At 38.8% G+C, this 18311-nt stretch overlaps 2 protein-coding genes across 4 annotated transcripts; one reads left to right on the top strand and one right to left on the bottom strand.

Moving 5' to 3' along the window:
• Positions 1-613: 613 nt before the first annotated feature.
• On the bottom strand, positions 614-4746 carry dazap2 (DAZ associated protein 2). The gene is made up of 4 exons (XM_040038021.1): positions 4598-4746; positions 2995-3113; positions 2647-2895; positions 614-2545 (listed from the first exon to the last, which is right to left on the bottom strand). The coding sequence occupies exons 1-4, from the start codon at positions 4608-4610 to the stop codon at positions 2417-2419; spliced, it is 510 nt and encodes a 169-aa protein (XP_039893955.1). The 5' UTR covers positions 4611-4746; the 3' UTR covers positions 614-2416.
• A 1882-nt stretch (positions 4747-6628) lies between these two features.
• pou6f1 (POU class 6 homeobox 1) lies at positions 6629-17198 on the top strand. Of its 3 annotated transcripts, none has more exons than XM_040038018.1 (11): positions 6629-7087; positions 7760-8445; positions 8783-8975; positions 9133-9269; positions 9827-10052; positions 11446-11705; positions 11792-11920; positions 12640-12873; positions 13016-13151; positions 13235-13403; positions 14891-17198. In XM_040038018.1, the coding sequence occupies exons 2-11, from the start codon at positions 8338-8340 to the stop codon at positions 15234-15236; spliced, it is 1938 nt and encodes a 645-aa protein (XP_039893952.1). In that variant the 5' UTR covers positions 6629-7087; positions 7760-8337; the 3' UTR covers positions 15237-17198. The 3 variants fall into 3 exon arrangements, with proteins under 3 accessions (XP_039893952.1, XP_039893953.1, XP_039893954.1); XM_040038019.1 differs by having other exon boundaries at positions 6631-7087; positions 7760-7852; XM_040038020.1 differs by lacking the exon at positions 6629-7087 and having other exon boundaries at positions 7760-7852; positions 8366-8445.
• Positions 17199-18311: the final 1113 nt, after the last annotated feature.

Below are 18311 nucleotides of genomic sequence, written 5' to 3'. Positions count from 1 at the left end.
CTTCAACAAAGAGTGCTCCTTTTGCTGGCTGTGGTTGGCATAGCATCTACTGGTCAGCTGTAAATTACAGTACTTCATATTGCTGGGACAAAGCCACTGTTATGCTGCTTTACAAACAATCAGAGCATAGATGGGAAAAAAAGATAACGTTTGTACAGTTTCTAAGTTTTGATAGCTGTGGCCTCCTTTTCCAATGAAGCTGTATGAAATGACAGCATGAGCGGGTAAATAAATGGACATGGAGATGACTGTCACATCTGGTGCTGCAGCTTTATGTATAAGCTGCGGAGGAGAGGTTTATTAGAAGAGTGATGCAGGTTTCCAGACAGATGATTCTTCTGACTTAAATAACACTTGAAAACACTAAATGTTGGTTGACAAGAAAACAGGTTTTGTTTTCTGGCGGCCACAGCTGTTAAAACTTGATATGCTATGTCGGATACCCAGTGACACATTGACGCTTGACAAAAATGAACAAGTCTACAAATATTAGCTGATGGTATCCATACAGGCAACTTGCCTATGTTTAGCAGTCTTCTTTCAGTTTGCCAGATTATGTAAGATGTAACGACCCTAAGGAAACGAGTTTAAACAGCATAAATTTTTTTTTAAAAAAAAATCTTGGAAATTAAACATTATGCCGACAGTCATTTAGCCTCTTTGCAAAAGGTTTGCATACACGTGCAGGCAACTGAACAATGTGACATGTCAGAAGTTTTAAAATTGTTTAGACTGGGTGAATTTTAAAATGTGAAAAGTGCTAAAAAACAAAACAAAAAAACCCCCAAAAAAACAAAAAACCCAAAAACCCACCCACACAAAAAAAAAAAAAAAAAAAAAAAAAAAAAAAGAGCCCCTTGTCTGCAACTCCTCCGTTTTGCTTAGCAGTGCATTTCAGATAAAAAGTACTTTAATCTAACTTGTACATAGCAAAGGTGCAAAAGTATGCAGCAACTTAAAGATGCAGTTTACCCACATTAACTAACAATTGCAGTCACATCAGACCAAAGGTTCCAATGGCCAACAGTGTCACAAATTCTTGTCCAAGGAAAAGTTTGCTTTTAAATTGTGACATTTCAAATATGACGTCACAACCAAACATAAGTGCATTGTAGACCAGATCTTTGGTACAACCAGCTCATTGGTTATACTAACAAATTTATTAGCCTAACTACTTGCGTAAGTCACTTAAATGTGGAAAAGTAAAGAAACACTGAAATATAAGTCTCAGTAACTTTGCTGAAAATGTTACCTAGAAATGAATGCTATCACAAAAGGTGACATTTTTCTGTGGAGAATAAATACTTGATGATCTAAGATATACTGCGTGAAAAGGAAATAATGAAAAGTAGTTTAAATCTGTACAATAAAACATTTAGTGTATAAACTCTGGGTATCCGACTGTGAAATAGAAACAAGAGACAAAAAAGCTAAAATGTTACACCAACCACCCCTTCCCATCCATCTTTCTATTTGGATTTACTTTAATTTTTCTTTCCTTTAAGTTTACTGAAGTTAATTTGCTTAAATTTAGGGCTATCCCCAGTGCTCTTTGGCACTTTACTATGTTCATCTACAAGTTGCCCAACAAGGTACAGTAAACCACTTTCATATTGCAGTAAATCTTTTGATTTTTTTATTCTTTTTGCTTTAATTTCTTTAATTTACATGTGATTTAAATAGAACAATCTCTCAGAAAGTTCACTGTGCAACAAATTTTCCGTGGTATTTTGGATACTGTGCAAAAGACAAGACATTTCTAGCTAAAAGCATCCAGGATGCTGACTTTTTTTTTTTTCTTCTTTTTTTTTTTTTTTTTAAATAGTTGAGATGTAATTTCTCATAATCATACTGGTACTTACATGGAACTACTAGACACCTATTAATTGAACTACACTAAAAGTTTCAAAAAAAGACAAGTGGATGTTTTTTTTTCTTTTTTACTGCAACTTTGTAACTGCGTTTCACTTTCACCATAAAGCAGCTAAACTATATTTATGCGGGTCTGATATTTCAATATTTCATTAAAGTATTTTTACAGGAGTACAAGAACATCTCAGTGTAATTTGCGACCATTCAATCAAAGAAGAGAAGATCTTGTTGACAAATAAAGATGCCTGAAAGAGGTCAGATCTGGAATGACCAAAGAGGTTAGACCCAATGAAGAACTATGGAATGGATTCTGTAACATTACAATTTTCACTTGTCCTCTTCAGGCAATGGAGTTTATCATTTCATCTCTAGGTCAGAAGTGGAGTACTGTACCTTTCACAAGGGCTCTAAAATATTACATTCCGTTAGGTGATATCAGTATTGTGGCATGGCCAAGCAGCCTGAAGAGGGAGGCATATGGGATGGGGAAGAACTGGGGCATCATCTGGGATGGGGACATGGTTTAGGCATGAAGGAGCTGCTGTTACCAGATGGTATAACCTCCACTGGATCCACCCAGGAAGAAGTTATTCTTGCGCTGTGTCATTACAACATTGGCACCTTGCATGGCAGCCAGCTGAGCGGCATTAGGGGGGTGTCCAGGAGGTGGGGGCTAGCAAAGGAAAGAAACAAGCACAAACACAGTTAAAGAGTTCCTCATTTTAAAGTGCATCTCATCTAAGGTGGATATGACTTCTTGGGATGGACACTCACTGGGATGGAAACACTGCTGCCGGCCGTGAAGCGAGCACCAGCATCATAGCCGCTCTCCACCATCACAGTTGAACCATGCGGGTAGACTGCTCCCATTGGATAATAAGCCATGGGGACATTCTGGCCCACTGGCCCAACTGGCATATGTGGCTGCATGGGCATATACACCTGAGCACCAGGATAGGGAGAGGACATCTGAGGCACCTGACCAGGCACCTGAGGTGGAAGCACATATCTGGGCTGGTATATCTGGAGACACAGAGAACAAAACAGATTTTTCTTTTGTTTATAAATGTAAGTGCGAGTTTTAACTCTGCTCATCATTTGACTTAAATACGGATTGGTTACCTCAGAATATGCAGGTGGTGTGTCTGTGTAAGGAGGTGCCTGAGGAGACATTTGCATAGCAGGAGGGTATACAGGTGCAGTGCTCTGCTGAGGGTACACAGCCTGCTGTGGATATGAACCTGCAATAAAAGATTTTACATTAAAGGAAATAATTAAGAAAGAACAAAACTCTTAGGGACCAAACATTCCTCTGTCGTGCCTAGTGGTATTAATACATTTTCTACTGTAATAAAAATGTCATTTTGTTTAAATGTGGACAATAGAGGAATGCAACACATTCAATTTTGCTTATGGGGTCAATGTCCATTGTCCAGTGAACTTGAAGATGGCTCCTGAGAGCCTATTAGTAAGATGTAAATTTCCCCAAATATATTTTTTTCCCAATAGTTACATATTCATAATCATAGAAAACCACAAAAAACAAAACAAACCCTCCACAAACTGTTTCTTCGGGAGCAGATTATAACAACTCACAGTACACAGGAGAAAAATGAATATATAAAAAAGATTCAGGGTTTCTTGGCTACACAAGTTATGTTAAGTAAAATTTGTTTTATTATTACTATTATAAGAAAAGGAAAAAAAATAACGCCATTTTAAGTAAGGGGGGGGGGGGGGGAACACTACAAGTGATCAATTAGTAAATCAATAGGGAATTAATTAGTTCTGATATGCAAAATAATATTTAAAAGTAAGAACTGCACTTCTCCAGTTTTAACTTAACAAGTGTGACTGGTGGATTTTTTTTTTTTTCATACTTACTGCTCTTCTTAAACCGAAAATGTAACTAAGGCAATAATAGGCAAATTAAAAATACTTTATGTATGTCTGTTGTGAAACTCTAGGCCAATACAAACGCAGACACGGAAAATAAAAACCTGTCTGACTGGAATTTATTTATTTATTTTGCTTTTATCGTTGTTGTTATTTTTGTAACTTTTCCGGACAAAGGAAAAAAAAAGAAATCCTCCTATCCCCGATGTCGATATCGTTCTCCTCTTAAATTACACAATTACATATTATTTCCTCGATACAGATGGCCGATACATCTTTTTAGTCAACTACCATCATAACCATCAAAAAGCTAAAGAGTTAAAATGTACAGATACGAACGAAACTGGGGACAAAAGAAATGAGTGTGTTTAAATAAAATAGTCAAATAATATATGAGGATATAATACGTAAATTGTCAACAAAAGAAAACAAATATTACTAAAATGAGCCTCACGATTATATTTATATGATGGGTCCTACAAAAGAGAAGGAAAGAGTCACGTCAGCTGTGCCTTTAAAATGTGCCTGTCTACAGAGATATTAGCTACCTAGAAAACATGTGACCTGCCCACTAATGGTATACGAATATAGAGAGACAGTAAATGTAAGATTTCACTGTAAACAGCTTCACTACTAACAATATAGCCGCCTTGGTTCAGAGTAGGAGCCACACTGTTACCCAGGAAGCGTCGGGTTATTGTTATGTACGTGGCTAAACGTGAAGTCCGCTTCGGAAAGCCATAACGGCAGCTCTTCGTCTCTAGTTAATCACGTCAGCGTCGTATAGCGAACAGCTGACTAATTACCTAAACGAGGTCTGGAGAAATACCTTTGTTGTTCATTGTCGTGTTATAATTCGGAGGCTGAAGAATATCAGGTTAAACGGAGCTCTGCGTATCTTCTCACGGCCTTAGTTCAGGTCACGGCTTCACACAATCGTCCACTTCCTTGTTTTTCAGCTTCTTGTTGTTGTGGAAGTGGTGACGTCACCCGTTCTCTATCTATCTGCGGTTGCACGCACGGTTTTACGTGCACGCCCGCGCCCCCTACTGGTAGAAATGGAGCAGAGGTTAGCCGCCAGCTGGAAGGAAAAATGATTGTCTTGGTTTTAAGGCAGAGGGCGTCAAATTTACTTTTAATAACGCCCACACTGATAAAGTTGGGCTCACATCAAGGGTCATGCATACCTAGTTGCTTCTTTTTCTTTTTCATCTTTGGGATACTCGATGTACGAGCTGGACACCACCTTATCTGCCCCCATCTCACCATGTCCCTGCCATCCTCCTCTGTTACACCAACCCTCTGAATGTCCTGCTTCACTACATCTATGACTCTCCGCTGTGGTCTTCCTCTTTTCCTCCTGCTTGGCAGCTTACAAACCACCCACTCCACCCACCTGCACTCTTTTCTTCACCTCTGCACTGCACTGCATTGTTTTGGATAGTTGACTCAAGGTAGTTAAACACATGAACCATTTTCCCTGATACATCCCTGATGTAATCCTACCCTGACCTTGAACCCATCAGTCACTCTTGCCATACAATCAATCCTACCATAAAATTATCTTGGATAATGCTGGTGCATGTCCCATACAGTAATATCAAACACAATTCGGTCCGCATGAAGGCCTCAAAAAACCCAGCAGAATTTCATGCTATTTACCTCGTTTTTATATTGTTTAATCAATCACAACAATAATAAAAATAAATCTAATCTTTGGGAAGTTCACATGTACCACATGTAAACTGCCTTCTAATAAGAAAATATATGGACATAGACATTTATGCAGGTTAACCTACATTTATTGCTGGGCACAATTTGCAAAGGGCCCTGGACCTTGGGTTTGACATATGTACTTTAGGGCCAGTAAAATATAACAGAAATATACACTATTATAACACCATCATTGCTATTTTCTTGTGTGTCCTTAATATACTCTTGCACGTCCTATACAGCATCCTCATATACAATTTGGTCCAGATAAAGACATCAACAAATCAACAAAAATTAATAAATCAGTTATGTTAAGGTCATTTCAACTATTCATGTTCATAAACATGAACATGAACATTATTCATGTTCATGTTTATGAACATGGATAGCTCATAAACATGAAACACTCTACACAAGAATAGCTCTCTTGTGTAGAGTGTTTACTAAAACTTGCTTACTAATTAACTCTTATCAGTTATATCCTGTTTTACTTTTATATTTAGTTGTCTTTTAGGTATTATTTTAAGTTTTATTTCCTCCCCTGTCTAGTGATCTTGATTATCTGCACCCTTAGCTTGTTTTCCCCAGGTGTCTCCACTCTGTCCCGATTAGCCTTCTGAGTATGTGTGTATGTATACAATTAATCTCAGTCAGTAAAACTCCCGAAAATCATTGGGATGGCAAACCAAGCCGATAAAAAATATTAATTTTTGGCATTTGTTTATCCTGATGGGTTACCTAAAAAATTAACATTATTAAAATGGTTAGTTTTGTGTGAGTCAACTAATTTATTCATCAACTAAATGATGACCTTTGATCTCAGAACTACACATTCATTCCTTATGTATCACATTCAGAATTAACACGGGATTATTCAAAATAGCACGACTGTCTACACCATGATCAAAGGTTATATATTATCTTCCAATTTAAAAAATATGCTATGACAATCATCAGTCAGAAATGTTTTAATCCAGTGAGAAACACATATAAAGCAACCACAAAAAACATATCTACGTCATTTTAAGAAGAAAGCCCACAAGTCTCCATAATTATTTCTGCTATATTAAATAATTTAATTCTCGTTCACATAAACGCAAAAACGATGCGAATATCGTGATATTACAGACAAACAGCGGTGTTGGGAAATTGAAACGTATCGGCACAGTGTTTCATGAAAGCGTCTCCATTGCTCGTCTTTGTGTGCGCTACTTCCCCTTTAAGAGAACCATGGCACCTCTGAAGTCGAGGCAGACATTTTTCAATGCAAGATTTTTCCTTGCATAAATTATGTTCATGACGTAGTGCAAAAGGCCAATTTTGTAGCAATTTTGTCCGACTTTACAGCTCAAATAGGATTCTGTGAGACACCTCAAGGATTTTTGATTATCTGAACTGTTGCAGAAAGGGCATCGTCATTAAATATTAAGAGACAGGAGATCCTAACATTGCAAGCCTCCTTATCAATGCAAATACCTCTTTTGTGTGCAGTCACAGCGCCTGTCTGGGAGCTGAGATGAATTTTTAATTATGTGTGACTGAAACAAACTGTGACAAGGACCTTTTTAAGAGCCGGGGATTACAGAAAATAAGCTGCATATACGCGGTAAGTTGAATATAATAACCGGACCGTATTCTGGCTTGCGCTTCGCGCATAGCAGCGAAATGGCGAGAGGAAATGAGTTTTGGTTAATATGCAATGTTCGTAATTAGCATAATTTATATATTTATGATAAAGAGAGGGAAATACATAATATTCGGTCTCTTGGCACGGATCGAGATGATTTCCGTCGCCTGTGCTCCGTGCTTGCTGCTTGTCCTCAAAAGTGGCCGACGCGGCGAGACTTTTATTGGCCAGGATGGGGGTGGGGAGCCCATCAACACCCGCTGAAGTTTTTGACAGATCCTCATATCTAACGGGGCATTGCAGCAGGAAACGCACCGTCTCGAGTCTTTTTGTGATCCGTGGTGGACGCGTAACCACTTAACGTCCACGACCAGCGTGTTTGATCACGTTTTCTGCAGCTTAAGTGCAAAACAGTATGGCCTGTTTACAGGCCCCTTTCAAATAGTCTACTCGTGCAATGACTATAATAGCAATGAATTGAAAAGAAAGCAAAAAAAAAACCCTGTCCTCTGCATTTGGTTCTGTTTATGCTGGGTTTGTCATTAAAGTGCAGACACTGTGGGCTTATCCGGGAAACTTGATACATATTTTAATTTCTAAAATGGTTCTACATTTTTTAAATCACTTTTTTTTTCTTTTTTGTTAACCCAGAATGCCAGGAAGACAGTGATTGTGGTGGTGCAGCAAGCCATGAACTCCCAGGATCTGCCTGCCAAAGATGCCCCACTTACTGTCAATGAGCAGGTAACACTCATGTGTTTGTTAGGGAGCAGTGGACCCCCCCCTTCCCAACCTACTCTTGCAGTGAGCTTAACTAAACATAACTTTGCCTTCGATTTGCTTGCTGCTGTTTGCTCCTGTCACCCTCCATGCGCCAGCGTGCCACTTCATAATGGAATGATTAACAGTCACACAGCCGACCACTGAGATCCCGATGCACTTTTGTGTTTTATAGACTAATAATACCTATGCTTGTGTTGGAAACAGTCTTTGAATTGCCATGCTTAATAATTAATTGTGGTTTTTCTCTCTCTAGTAACATTGTGTCTAGACATAGTCAGCAAACAAAAGCAATGCTCTTCACGGAAGCACAAAGGCAACCTTGAAGAAAGCATTGCTTGAACTGCTTGTTGGCTGATGCTCTTATCATTGTTTATGTGTACTCATGCTCTTTTCATTTATGTCTCTTTTTTTTTTTTGTTTTTTTGTTTGGTTCATTTTGTCCTAACATGTGCTCGGCTTCTCTGTTCTCCTTAGCCATTCACTGTCTGACTGCAGAAGTCTTTTTTCAGCCATTTAAATCCTGCACTTTGAAATTCCCTGCCAAAGACAACCAGGTATGCATCCTCCTCTCTCTTCCTGCATTGTCTCTCTGCACCTTGTCCTCCAGCCCAGGTTGTCTTGCTTCCCCTCCACTAGGTCTGTCATTATTGCATACCATGAGTCATCAGCTAAGTTCTTCCAGAGGGAATTGACAAGGTGGAGAAATACTGAATTTACAGAATTTTTGTTTTACACCCCTCTGGTGCTAGGTCAGATGAGAATTATCTCCTGTTGTTTCATAAAATAATTGCACATAACTATTTTATTACATTTTTAATACAAACTCAAAGAAAAGCAGAGGCCTTCTTTGCATTTGAGTCCTCTTAGATTTAAATCCTGATCGCTGTGCAGGTCATTGTGATGTCTGGCCATGAAACCATTCGAGTGCTAGAAGTAGAAGTCGATGCGTCTTCAGCCTCTTCAGCAGCTGATGGGAAGAGCGAATGCAAAACTGATGAGGGCGTGGCTGAAGCTGGAGAGCAACCTGATGCCAGCAGCACCCAGGACAGCCCCACAGTGCCCCAGAGCACAGGGGGTGGTGTAGGTAAATCATTGTCATCCTTGATAATGCTGGATAGCAGAGAACTCACTTCTCATATATCCAGACTTGTAGTGAATTCCTAATAACATCTGTGTGATTTTAAAAAAAAATCAACAACTTAAAATGTAATTAATAACCAACTCTGGCTGTGCTCCTGCAGTGCTGGGTGAGCAGCAGGTGGTGTCTGTGGAGCCTCCAGCTCCTACGGTCCAAACTCTGACCCCTGCTGTTCCCATCAGCGTGTCTCTGCCCCAGCACCAGGCCGCCATGCCCATCACTGTGCAAGGCTGTCCACAGGTCTGACTTTTTGAGATGCACACACACTGCACCTCATATTCATATTTAACCATCTGAGAAACAAAGTAGTTTTGCTGTCTGATTTTAAAGGTTGGTAGAAAGAGCTCAGAGTGGGTGGGAAAGCCATTTGGATTTTTCTCATTTTACATATTATTCTTGTAGAAAACGAATGCACCAGAGAGCCAAGTGTCAGTATTATTACATTAAAAAAAATCATTGTAGGTGATTTAGTGAGGTTGTATACCGATGCCATTGTGCACTGTGAAAGTAAAAAGGATGAGCAGTTTAATCCAAGTTGCTGAACACATAGCCTGAGGCTATTAGCACAACATTTTCAGCAATTTCAGCAGTCAAAAGTAAAACCCCTAACATGCTTTTTTTTTAAAAAAAAAAGCTTAATAGTGGAGTTTTCAGTCCACACACAGTAACCGAAGTATGACTATTTAGTTTCACTGTGTAAAAACACAACATTAAAAATAATAAGGAGACAAAATAGTCCACTGAAAGCACATTGAATACCTCGCAGGCATAAATGTTGATGGAATTTTTTTCACTAGGTGCTGACCCAGGAAAGTCTGGCCACTCTGATGACTGGTATGATGGCACAGACGGGGTCACTGGGTCAGCCGCTGCTCATTCCTCTCAGCATGCCAGGTTCCATCGGTGGCCAGGGCGGTTTGGCTGTTCTCACTCTTCCTACCACCAATGTAGCTACTCTCCCTGGTTTCACAGCGGCTAACCCAGCTGGAAGTCTCCTCAAACTGCCCTTTGCTGGCTTTCAAGGTAAAACAACGTGAATGTCTGCTTTTATTTGACCTCCTATATCTTCAATATGTCTGCATTTGTGTTGACAAGATTACAATTAAAAAATTCAACAACAAATGCAGACATCATTATCTTCACCAGCTTTTTTTATTATGACCTTTTGTACATTTGATTGTGATATGAGAATAATAGTGCTTGCTTAAAGGGAATTGTTGAGTTTCAGCTCAATGAAATATGCTCTGTAATGACCTATACTGTGATTTCAGCCTCTTTGAATGAAATAAAATGAAATTACTAAGTTAATATATCTGATGAAGTAAACTGTCTAAACGGCATAAACATCTATGTCCTCCTATTATACTTGTAAATGTGTAATTGATGTTTCAGGTCAGATTTTCCATCAGCTATTATAAATTGGTGTGGTAAACACTAAACAATTAACCCAAGTAGTGTCATTGTGAAGTATCAAGCTGAAAGTTTTCTTTTCCTCAAGCTTAGCTTTTTTTTTAAGTAGTCATCACAAATACAGATAAGATGCAAACCAGTGGAAACTGCATGCTCATTGGTTAACTACTTGTCAGTGATACAGTTAAGCATACTTTGCTCTATCCTCCTTTTTGACTCTATTTTGGAATGTCATCTATAAAATGATAATCTTGCTGTGTTCAGACAGACTTGTATCTGGTGATCGAGGCCATAAACTTATCAGGAAAGTCTAAATCAAGGCCATAGATCATGACAGGGCTGTTTTCCCATAAAATCCTATGCAACTACACTAATTTTTGCAAGCACAGTCGCCCTCTGTTGACCACTAGAAAGACTGCAGATTTAATGGCAATTTTGCATTGGCTTGACTTTCCATTACTAGCTGCTACATCGGACTGTACTAAGTACACAGAGCTGCTAGTATAGCTGTAGACTTGACAACATACTGTATATGTAAAAAAGTACTGCACCACCTGCCATGGATGCTCCAAGCGCACAGTTTCTATGCTGATGTTAATGTCAGAGGAAGTTTGGAGTTCTTCAGTTACTGAGTCAGCAAAGAGCTGGCTACCTTTATTGACTATTTGCTTCAGCACACTGTAACTTTACCTTGTCTACAACTTTGTGCTGAGCTGCTGTGGTTGTCAATCTTTGCAGTTATACCACTTGCACATAATCATGGAATATAGGTGGGCAGAAATTCCACAAACTTACTTGTTATACTGTTAGTATTCTATCTATCTATCTATCTATCTATCTATCTATCTATCTATCTATCTATCTATCTATCTATCTATCTATCTATCTATCTATCTATCTATCTATCTATCTATCTATCTATCTATCTATCTATCTATCTATCTATCTATCTATCTATCTAAACTTCATTGCAGAACATTAGAATGTTGCATAATATCTTTCTCAGCTGCAACTGTCCTGAACTCAGTCCAGCCTCAGCTGCAAGCCAATGCACAGGCGGTGTTCCAGTCTCAGTCAGCACCCATTCAGCAGGTGCAAGCAGCCATGCAGCAGGTGACACCTCAGGCACCGCAGGTAACCGGTGCACAGATTACTGTTGCTCAGGTGGGAACAGCCCAGACGACCACTGCCACCAACACCATCTCTCCGTCCAACTTGTCAGTGGCAGCACTTCAGACTGCAGGACTCTCCATTAACCCCGCTATTGTAAGAAATCTCTTCCTCTGTTCATACCATTCTTCATTTGTCATCTTTCAAATACACAATGAACATGTTATGATCTTTGTGCCTAGATCAATGCTGCTTCCTTGGGAGCGCAACCACAGTTCCTCAGTTCCCTTACATCCACTCCCATCATTAACAGTGCCATGTCCAGCATGGCTGGAATCACCAGTCAGATCATCACAAATGCCCAGGGCCAGGTGAGTGCCATAAAATACCGCTGCTGTAATAATATTATATCAGTGAGCTTAGATTTGAGTAATGACCTTGTCCTGTTCTCATCCTGTTACCCGCCTTTCTTCTCTCTACTTGATTGTTTCAGCTAACAGGAAAATGCCTTTAATAAAATGAAAGCAATCCTGGCAGCAACACCATTGTCCTTGCAGTAGGAGCTAGACAAAACGCAGACTAGAGCACATATTGGACGCCATTAAAAAAGAGAAATGAGACAAATAAGGGATTGGCAGACAGTGTTGTTTACTTACTTAATGTGGCTCACACTTTTGCAAAACTTTTAAAATGATGCATAGTGAACTATAATCATTCCAAAGACAATTATATTGTTTTCATGCATGTCTGTTATGGAAAAATTGCATCCAGCCTCCAGTTTACATTAGTTCACAGTGCTATTTCAAGGCAGTAGAGCATCAGACAATTTCAACTGAAACTGCTTGACCTCTAAATAGTTTCATTACTCACTCCCACCATTATTGCAGCCTTTTGGACTTGTGTAGTGTTTAATATTGAAAAATACAAGGCTTCTGTGACAGAACCTCTAATAGGATGTACTTATTCCCCAGTAGCAAAAACACGAGCATATCAGGATACTGAATGTCCTAAAAGTGGATTTAAGTGAAAATCAGCTGAGAAGTTTATATTTAAATGTTTGTTTGTATTTCATTTTTAACAATGTTTTCAGGTCATAGGGACACTCCCACTTTTAGTGAACCCAGCCTCTCTGGCTGGAGGAGCTGCAACTCCCACGCTTCCGCTCCAGGGTCTCCAGGTCCAGACTGTGGCCCCACAGCTGCTTTTTAACACACAGGGACAAATCATCGCCACTGTAGGGAATGGTCCTGCTGCAGTCGCAACTTCTGCAGCAGTTCTGCCTAAAACCACAGCTCCTCCAACACTTACCAAACCTTGCACACAGGTAGGAAATAGCAAAAAGTACTGCTTGAGGTTATGACAAATTAAAATATTGTTGAACATTTAAATATTGGGGATTTGTTTTTGTAAAATTGGATTATAACACATTGAATCTAACAATTATTTTTATTAAAAAATCCTCCCAGGCTTCAGTAACAACTGTCACCCAGTCACCGGTTGTCATTGCCCCACAGCCAACTGTACTAAAGACCGCCACCACACTCTCCCCCTCAGTTCCCATCACCTGTGGAGACACAGCAAAAGTGGGCCAGCTTGTCAGCAGTATGTACACCTGCTTCTCCTTCCCAGCCACTGATCTGTTTTAAGTAAGTAGATATTTTTAACCAGATTCTTCTGAATTGTAGAACCCCAGCAGGCAGTCAGCACAGAGGAGGGCATTAATCTGGAGGAAATTCGAGAGTTTGCCAAGAATTTCAAGATCCGTCGGCTGTCCTTGGGGCTTACTCAGACACAAGTAGGGCAGGCTCTCACTGCAACTGAAGGTCCAGCTTACAGCCAGTCTGCCATTTGCAGGTATTACCCTCCTGTTTTTGTTGCTCTCCACGCAGATGCTTTTTTTCTTCTACTTTTTTGTAATTCTTGTGATTGCAATTCATCTGTAGCCTTCATTTTATGCAGCTCACTCGTCTATCTTTTATGTAAGAGAAATGAAGATGTAACTACAAAGGAAAAGCAAAGATGCTTAGTAAAATTAGTCCTGATATTCTAACTACATACAAGCAGTTTGCTTTTAATATATATGCTCACACTTTATTGTTTAGAAAGTTGCAAGTATATCTGTCAACGCGCTTTTCAACAGTCATTAAATAAGAAAAACAATAGTAATAATAATTTGGTATTATAATTATTGTTATAGAAATAAGGAAAACTAATTATATTAATGGAGAGTCCTGCAGTCTGATATATCTATTATATTCTGATATAATAGAACAGGACATTACAACGTTACAACTCACACTCATTTTTCTTGGTTTTCTTTTTACACCCGTATTGTCTGTTTGCACATGTTTAAATTAATTTATGGACCTCTCTTCCATTTTACTAACAAAATATAAAAAAATGAGGGTAGATTTAACACTACTGTACATATAGTCAACCAAGGTTATCAAGAACCTAGTAAATTTGTCTGGTTGCAGTCTGCAATAAATAGCCAGCTTCGCTAAGAGGTACACAGTATATTATGCATTACATTTATTCAGTTCTCAGCGTCAGTTACAACTCTTTCTTCTGCCATGTTTGAGTAATGGCTTTTTGGCTTGCAGTCGGCATAATCCTAAACATAAATTTGTCTCCAGGGCTTTTAAGTCTTTTGTTAATTTGTCCTCAAATATATTACCTCTGGATTTTACCCCTGTAGAGTACTGTAAAAATACTTTATTTCACCTTATATCACTGCTGAATCAATGACAGGGATCATTCACACAGCAAGATTAACCGCTCCAATGTGACATGAATAAAAACAAACCTACAAACACCCTGCAAATCTTAAAGCCATTATTACAGGTAACTGAATTATACCTGTGCATTTGCTTCGGCACAGGTCAGTTTGTGCATAAATTGGACTTATGCACAGCTCATTAAGCATGCATCCAGGTTTACTGTGGAGCTGCGTAACATACCACGTATTCCCATTACCGATGTGATGATCACAGTAATTAATTTGTGTATTGGATAAAAATTAACATTCTCAATAACAGCAGATGGGTTGCAGGGGGTTGATATAATACATAATTAATGATGATGGCTCCATTTATTTTCATTTGAAACCAGCCAAACGTCTTTGAAATGTTACTGTATCATATCATCAGGCTTACATATATATCCCACTGAGAAATAATGGCAATGCATGTTAGGGCCTCTAATTTGGAGATACTAATTAGTTTGGGCATGTGCAGTTTAGTGGTTTGTTTGTGCATGCACATTCAGATGATGTCTGAGCCATTTCTTGCATCCCTAATCCCTCTGAAAAAGTTCAGATTGAACTTTCTTTTCTTTTGCAGGTTTGAAAAGCTGGATATCACCCCTAAAAGCGCTCAGAAACTAAAGCCTGTGTTGGAAAAGTGGCTGGCTGAAGCCGAGCACTGGAACCAGAAAGGCCAGCAAAATCTGATGGAGTTTGTCGGTGGGGAACCTTCCAAAAAACGCAAGAGGCGTACTAGTTTCACACCTCAGGCAATAGAAGTGCTCAACTCCTACTTTGAGAAGAATGCTCTGCCAACAGGACAGGAGATTACAGAGATCGCAAGAGAGCTAAACTATGACCGAGAGGTTGTGCGTGTATGGTTCTGCAACCGGAGACAGACACTGAAAAACACAAGCAAGATCAACGTTTTCCAGGTTCAGTAGTGACCTCATTCTGGGAGATTTTCTAACCGATCTTTTATCCTTTTGGGAATTTGAACATGTAATTCAGCAACACAGAAGTGAATTGTGTTGTAAATATGACTGAAAGAATAGCAACTTTTTGAGAAAATGAAGAAATTACAAAGATCTTTTGAAAGAGTGCTAAAACTGAAGTATAATTGTGTTCTACTTGTTTACACTACTTTTGTGTGGTGCATACTAAGTCAAACTGCATGGTCCTCTTACCTTATACAGTGATATTAACATGTTATATTTAAAACAGTTCATGAACTTTTATACAAGTGGTTTTATAGGCTATCCCTCTGACTTATGTTAAGTGGTTATGTATTAAGTCACATTGAGTTTAGTTACATGTATGTCACTCTGCGACAATGGCTTGATATTTGAATACGAATATGCTTGGGTCAGAATGGATAATGTGAAATTTCTAGCTGCATTAATTTATATCCAGAAAGTATTTGTCCTGCATGAGCAGCTCTGCGAACATAAATGCAATGTTGACTGACTGACATAGGACTCTGCAGAGTAGTGGTTTACACATTTTGCCTAACAGGAGAAAGATCCGGAGTCCTCACAAGGAGGACACACAGATCTCTTTGGGGTTGCATCGGGAGGGCATCCAGCATGAAAAATCCAAATCAAACACGTGGAGCTACTTGCTTAAGTGACCTCCTGTGAGTAAAGGAGAAGCTGAAAGTAGCTTCTTTTTCTATAAGACTTTACAGACTATATTAACATTCATTTCATCAGATTTATTAGGTCCAATAAGCCCTAAAAGTTACAGACTCCTGATTGTGTTTTGGGACAATCATAACTTTGATATATTTAGTTGCTCATCATAAAGGTGAGCTTAAAATCTGTGCTCATCCTGTCTTTAATGGATGCAAGTTTTTTTTTTTCTTTTTTCTTTTTTGCACCTGTGTGAAGTGTGTGACGCTGCTCCATGTCCATGGGTAACAAGTTAAGTTATCAAACTAGTATTATAGCAGTCATCTATGGTGCCACAAGTGTAAACGTCTTTTTTTTCGTGACGCTTTGTTTGTTTGTGACTAACTGATTGTGCAAATGCTCATAACGTTTCTATGTGAATTCACGATCGTCTGACCTATTTTTAAACTTTTTTTTCTTTACTCTTTTTTTTCATTCGGCTTTTAGGTGCTCATATTACTCTGAGTGTCTTTTGCTTTCTCTTTGCTCATTGCTTTGACTGTTACATTTTTCATCTTGAGTTTGATTAAGTATATTTGGAAAATGGGAGCTTAATTGGTCTATTATGAAGTCGATTTAAAGCGGTGTCATGCCGTTTGAAACATTAGTAGCATTTTTGGGCACTCTTAATAAGCCTAATGTCAATCAAATTGATTAAGTAAATTTAAAAAAAAAGTGTGTAATTAACTGTTCAGTGAAGGAAAGCAGTTTGTGGTTTGGTGCGTTATGATATTCAGCCTAAGCGCTTAGTGAACACTTTGCACATGCAGTATAAAGCTACTTTCTGATTGGAAGAAAACAAAGAAAAACAGTTGGCGCCTTCTGTACCGATGTTTCAAGGATTCTTTGCACTTTAGTGACAGTGAAGGGTTATGAATGGTTAATCTACCGTCAAGGTTTCAGTTTTGATTTTGAAAGAATTCTCTTTGCTTTTTAATGTGCTTGAACAGTAGGAAGCTTTGCAAAATGTAGCAGTACTGGCAACAGTGCAGCCATCAACCTGACAAGCAACATCTATTATTAAGATTCGCTTCCTTTTTATGCAGATAAAATGTCAAATACTGCAAAGTATAAAGGCTATTATTATTCTGTTATGAGTTTGTGAAACGAATAATACATTTTATGTTCCAGCTAATATTTACCTTTTGAATGACGGTATGAAGGCTTTTGTTGCGGTGGACATGTACCTAACCATAAAGTAATAAATATTACAAAGGTTTTGTTTTCCTTGGTGATCAAAAAGGGAAGGCAATATATCATATTGATTAATATAAGTTGTCCAATAAGATAAATTAGATTAATAATATGAAAGTTATATTAATTTGATTCAACAACAAACATAAAGCTTTGTGTTTTTGGAGGATAAGGGAAAAAGAAAATTGGAAGCTGTTGTGTTTTTTTTTATATATATAATTTTTTTTTGTCAAATAAATAAACCCATCTTTATTACTTACTGATTGTTGTCTGTTGATATACATGACTCAAAAAAGGAGAAAAAGAGTGTCTTTATTAATATACATTGTGGGCCAGTCATCTTCCAAGAATTGCCCACACACTCTGGTCACAGAAGGCTGAGCATTGTCCTGTACCCGAAGGAGCCCGGGGCCCACTCCACCAGCAAAAGGTCTGACAGTGGGCCTGAGGATTTCATCCTGATACCACAATTCATGACATTCAGTACAGTGTCTCCAGTCTTTATTATGTGTATTACATGTGGTCAGTGTGAATTTGCTCTAAATTATAACGACAACAGGGCACCAGTGGCGGACCTGCGAGTTTTGATGTTCTCGAGTGAATGCCAGTTAAGCTGCATGGTGCTAGGCTGATAGCACAGGTTCTCACTGAAGGATATTGGGCCTCTGTGCCATACTCAGTGTGTTTTTGACAGTTTGCTTAGAAAAATACATCTTAGTACCCTGGTGGAGGTCATTTTGTAGGGCTCTGGCAGTTCTCCTCCTGTTCCCCCTCACCCAAAGGAACAGATACCAGTCCTGCTGCTGGGTTGATGTGCTTATTCAGCCCTGAGCTGTCCTTGTGAAGTGGCCCATTTCCAGCTATGTCCTCCACACTCTTCAGACTATGATGGGAAACAACAAACTTTCCTATGGTGGTAAAGATGGCTGTGTCATCCTAAAGGAGCTGGACTACCTGTGTAACTTGAATAGGCTGCAGAAACAAGACAATACCTACAGGACACTGACAAAAAGCAAAAATTAAACCAAAATCAGTGAGGACACTGGTCAGATCACCTGTTTAACCATTTATTTTCTGGGGAGTTGGTTTGTTGTTGTCTGTCCAGAGGACCTGTTGTGACTTTCTTTTGGTGAAATTGATTCACAGTGGGTTTTT

The sequence above is a fragment of the Simochromis diagramma genome, unplaced genomic scaffold (genome assembly GCF_900408965.1).
Source record: "Simochromis diagramma unplaced genomic scaffold, fSimDia1.1 OVJJ01000061.1, whole genome shotgun sequence".
Lineage (NCBI taxonomy): Eukaryota > Metazoa > Chordata > Actinopteri > Cichliformes > Cichlidae > Simochromis > Simochromis diagramma.
Note: the sequence above shows the minus strand (reverse complement) of the source record. Positions and strands in the feature narration are given on the sequence as shown.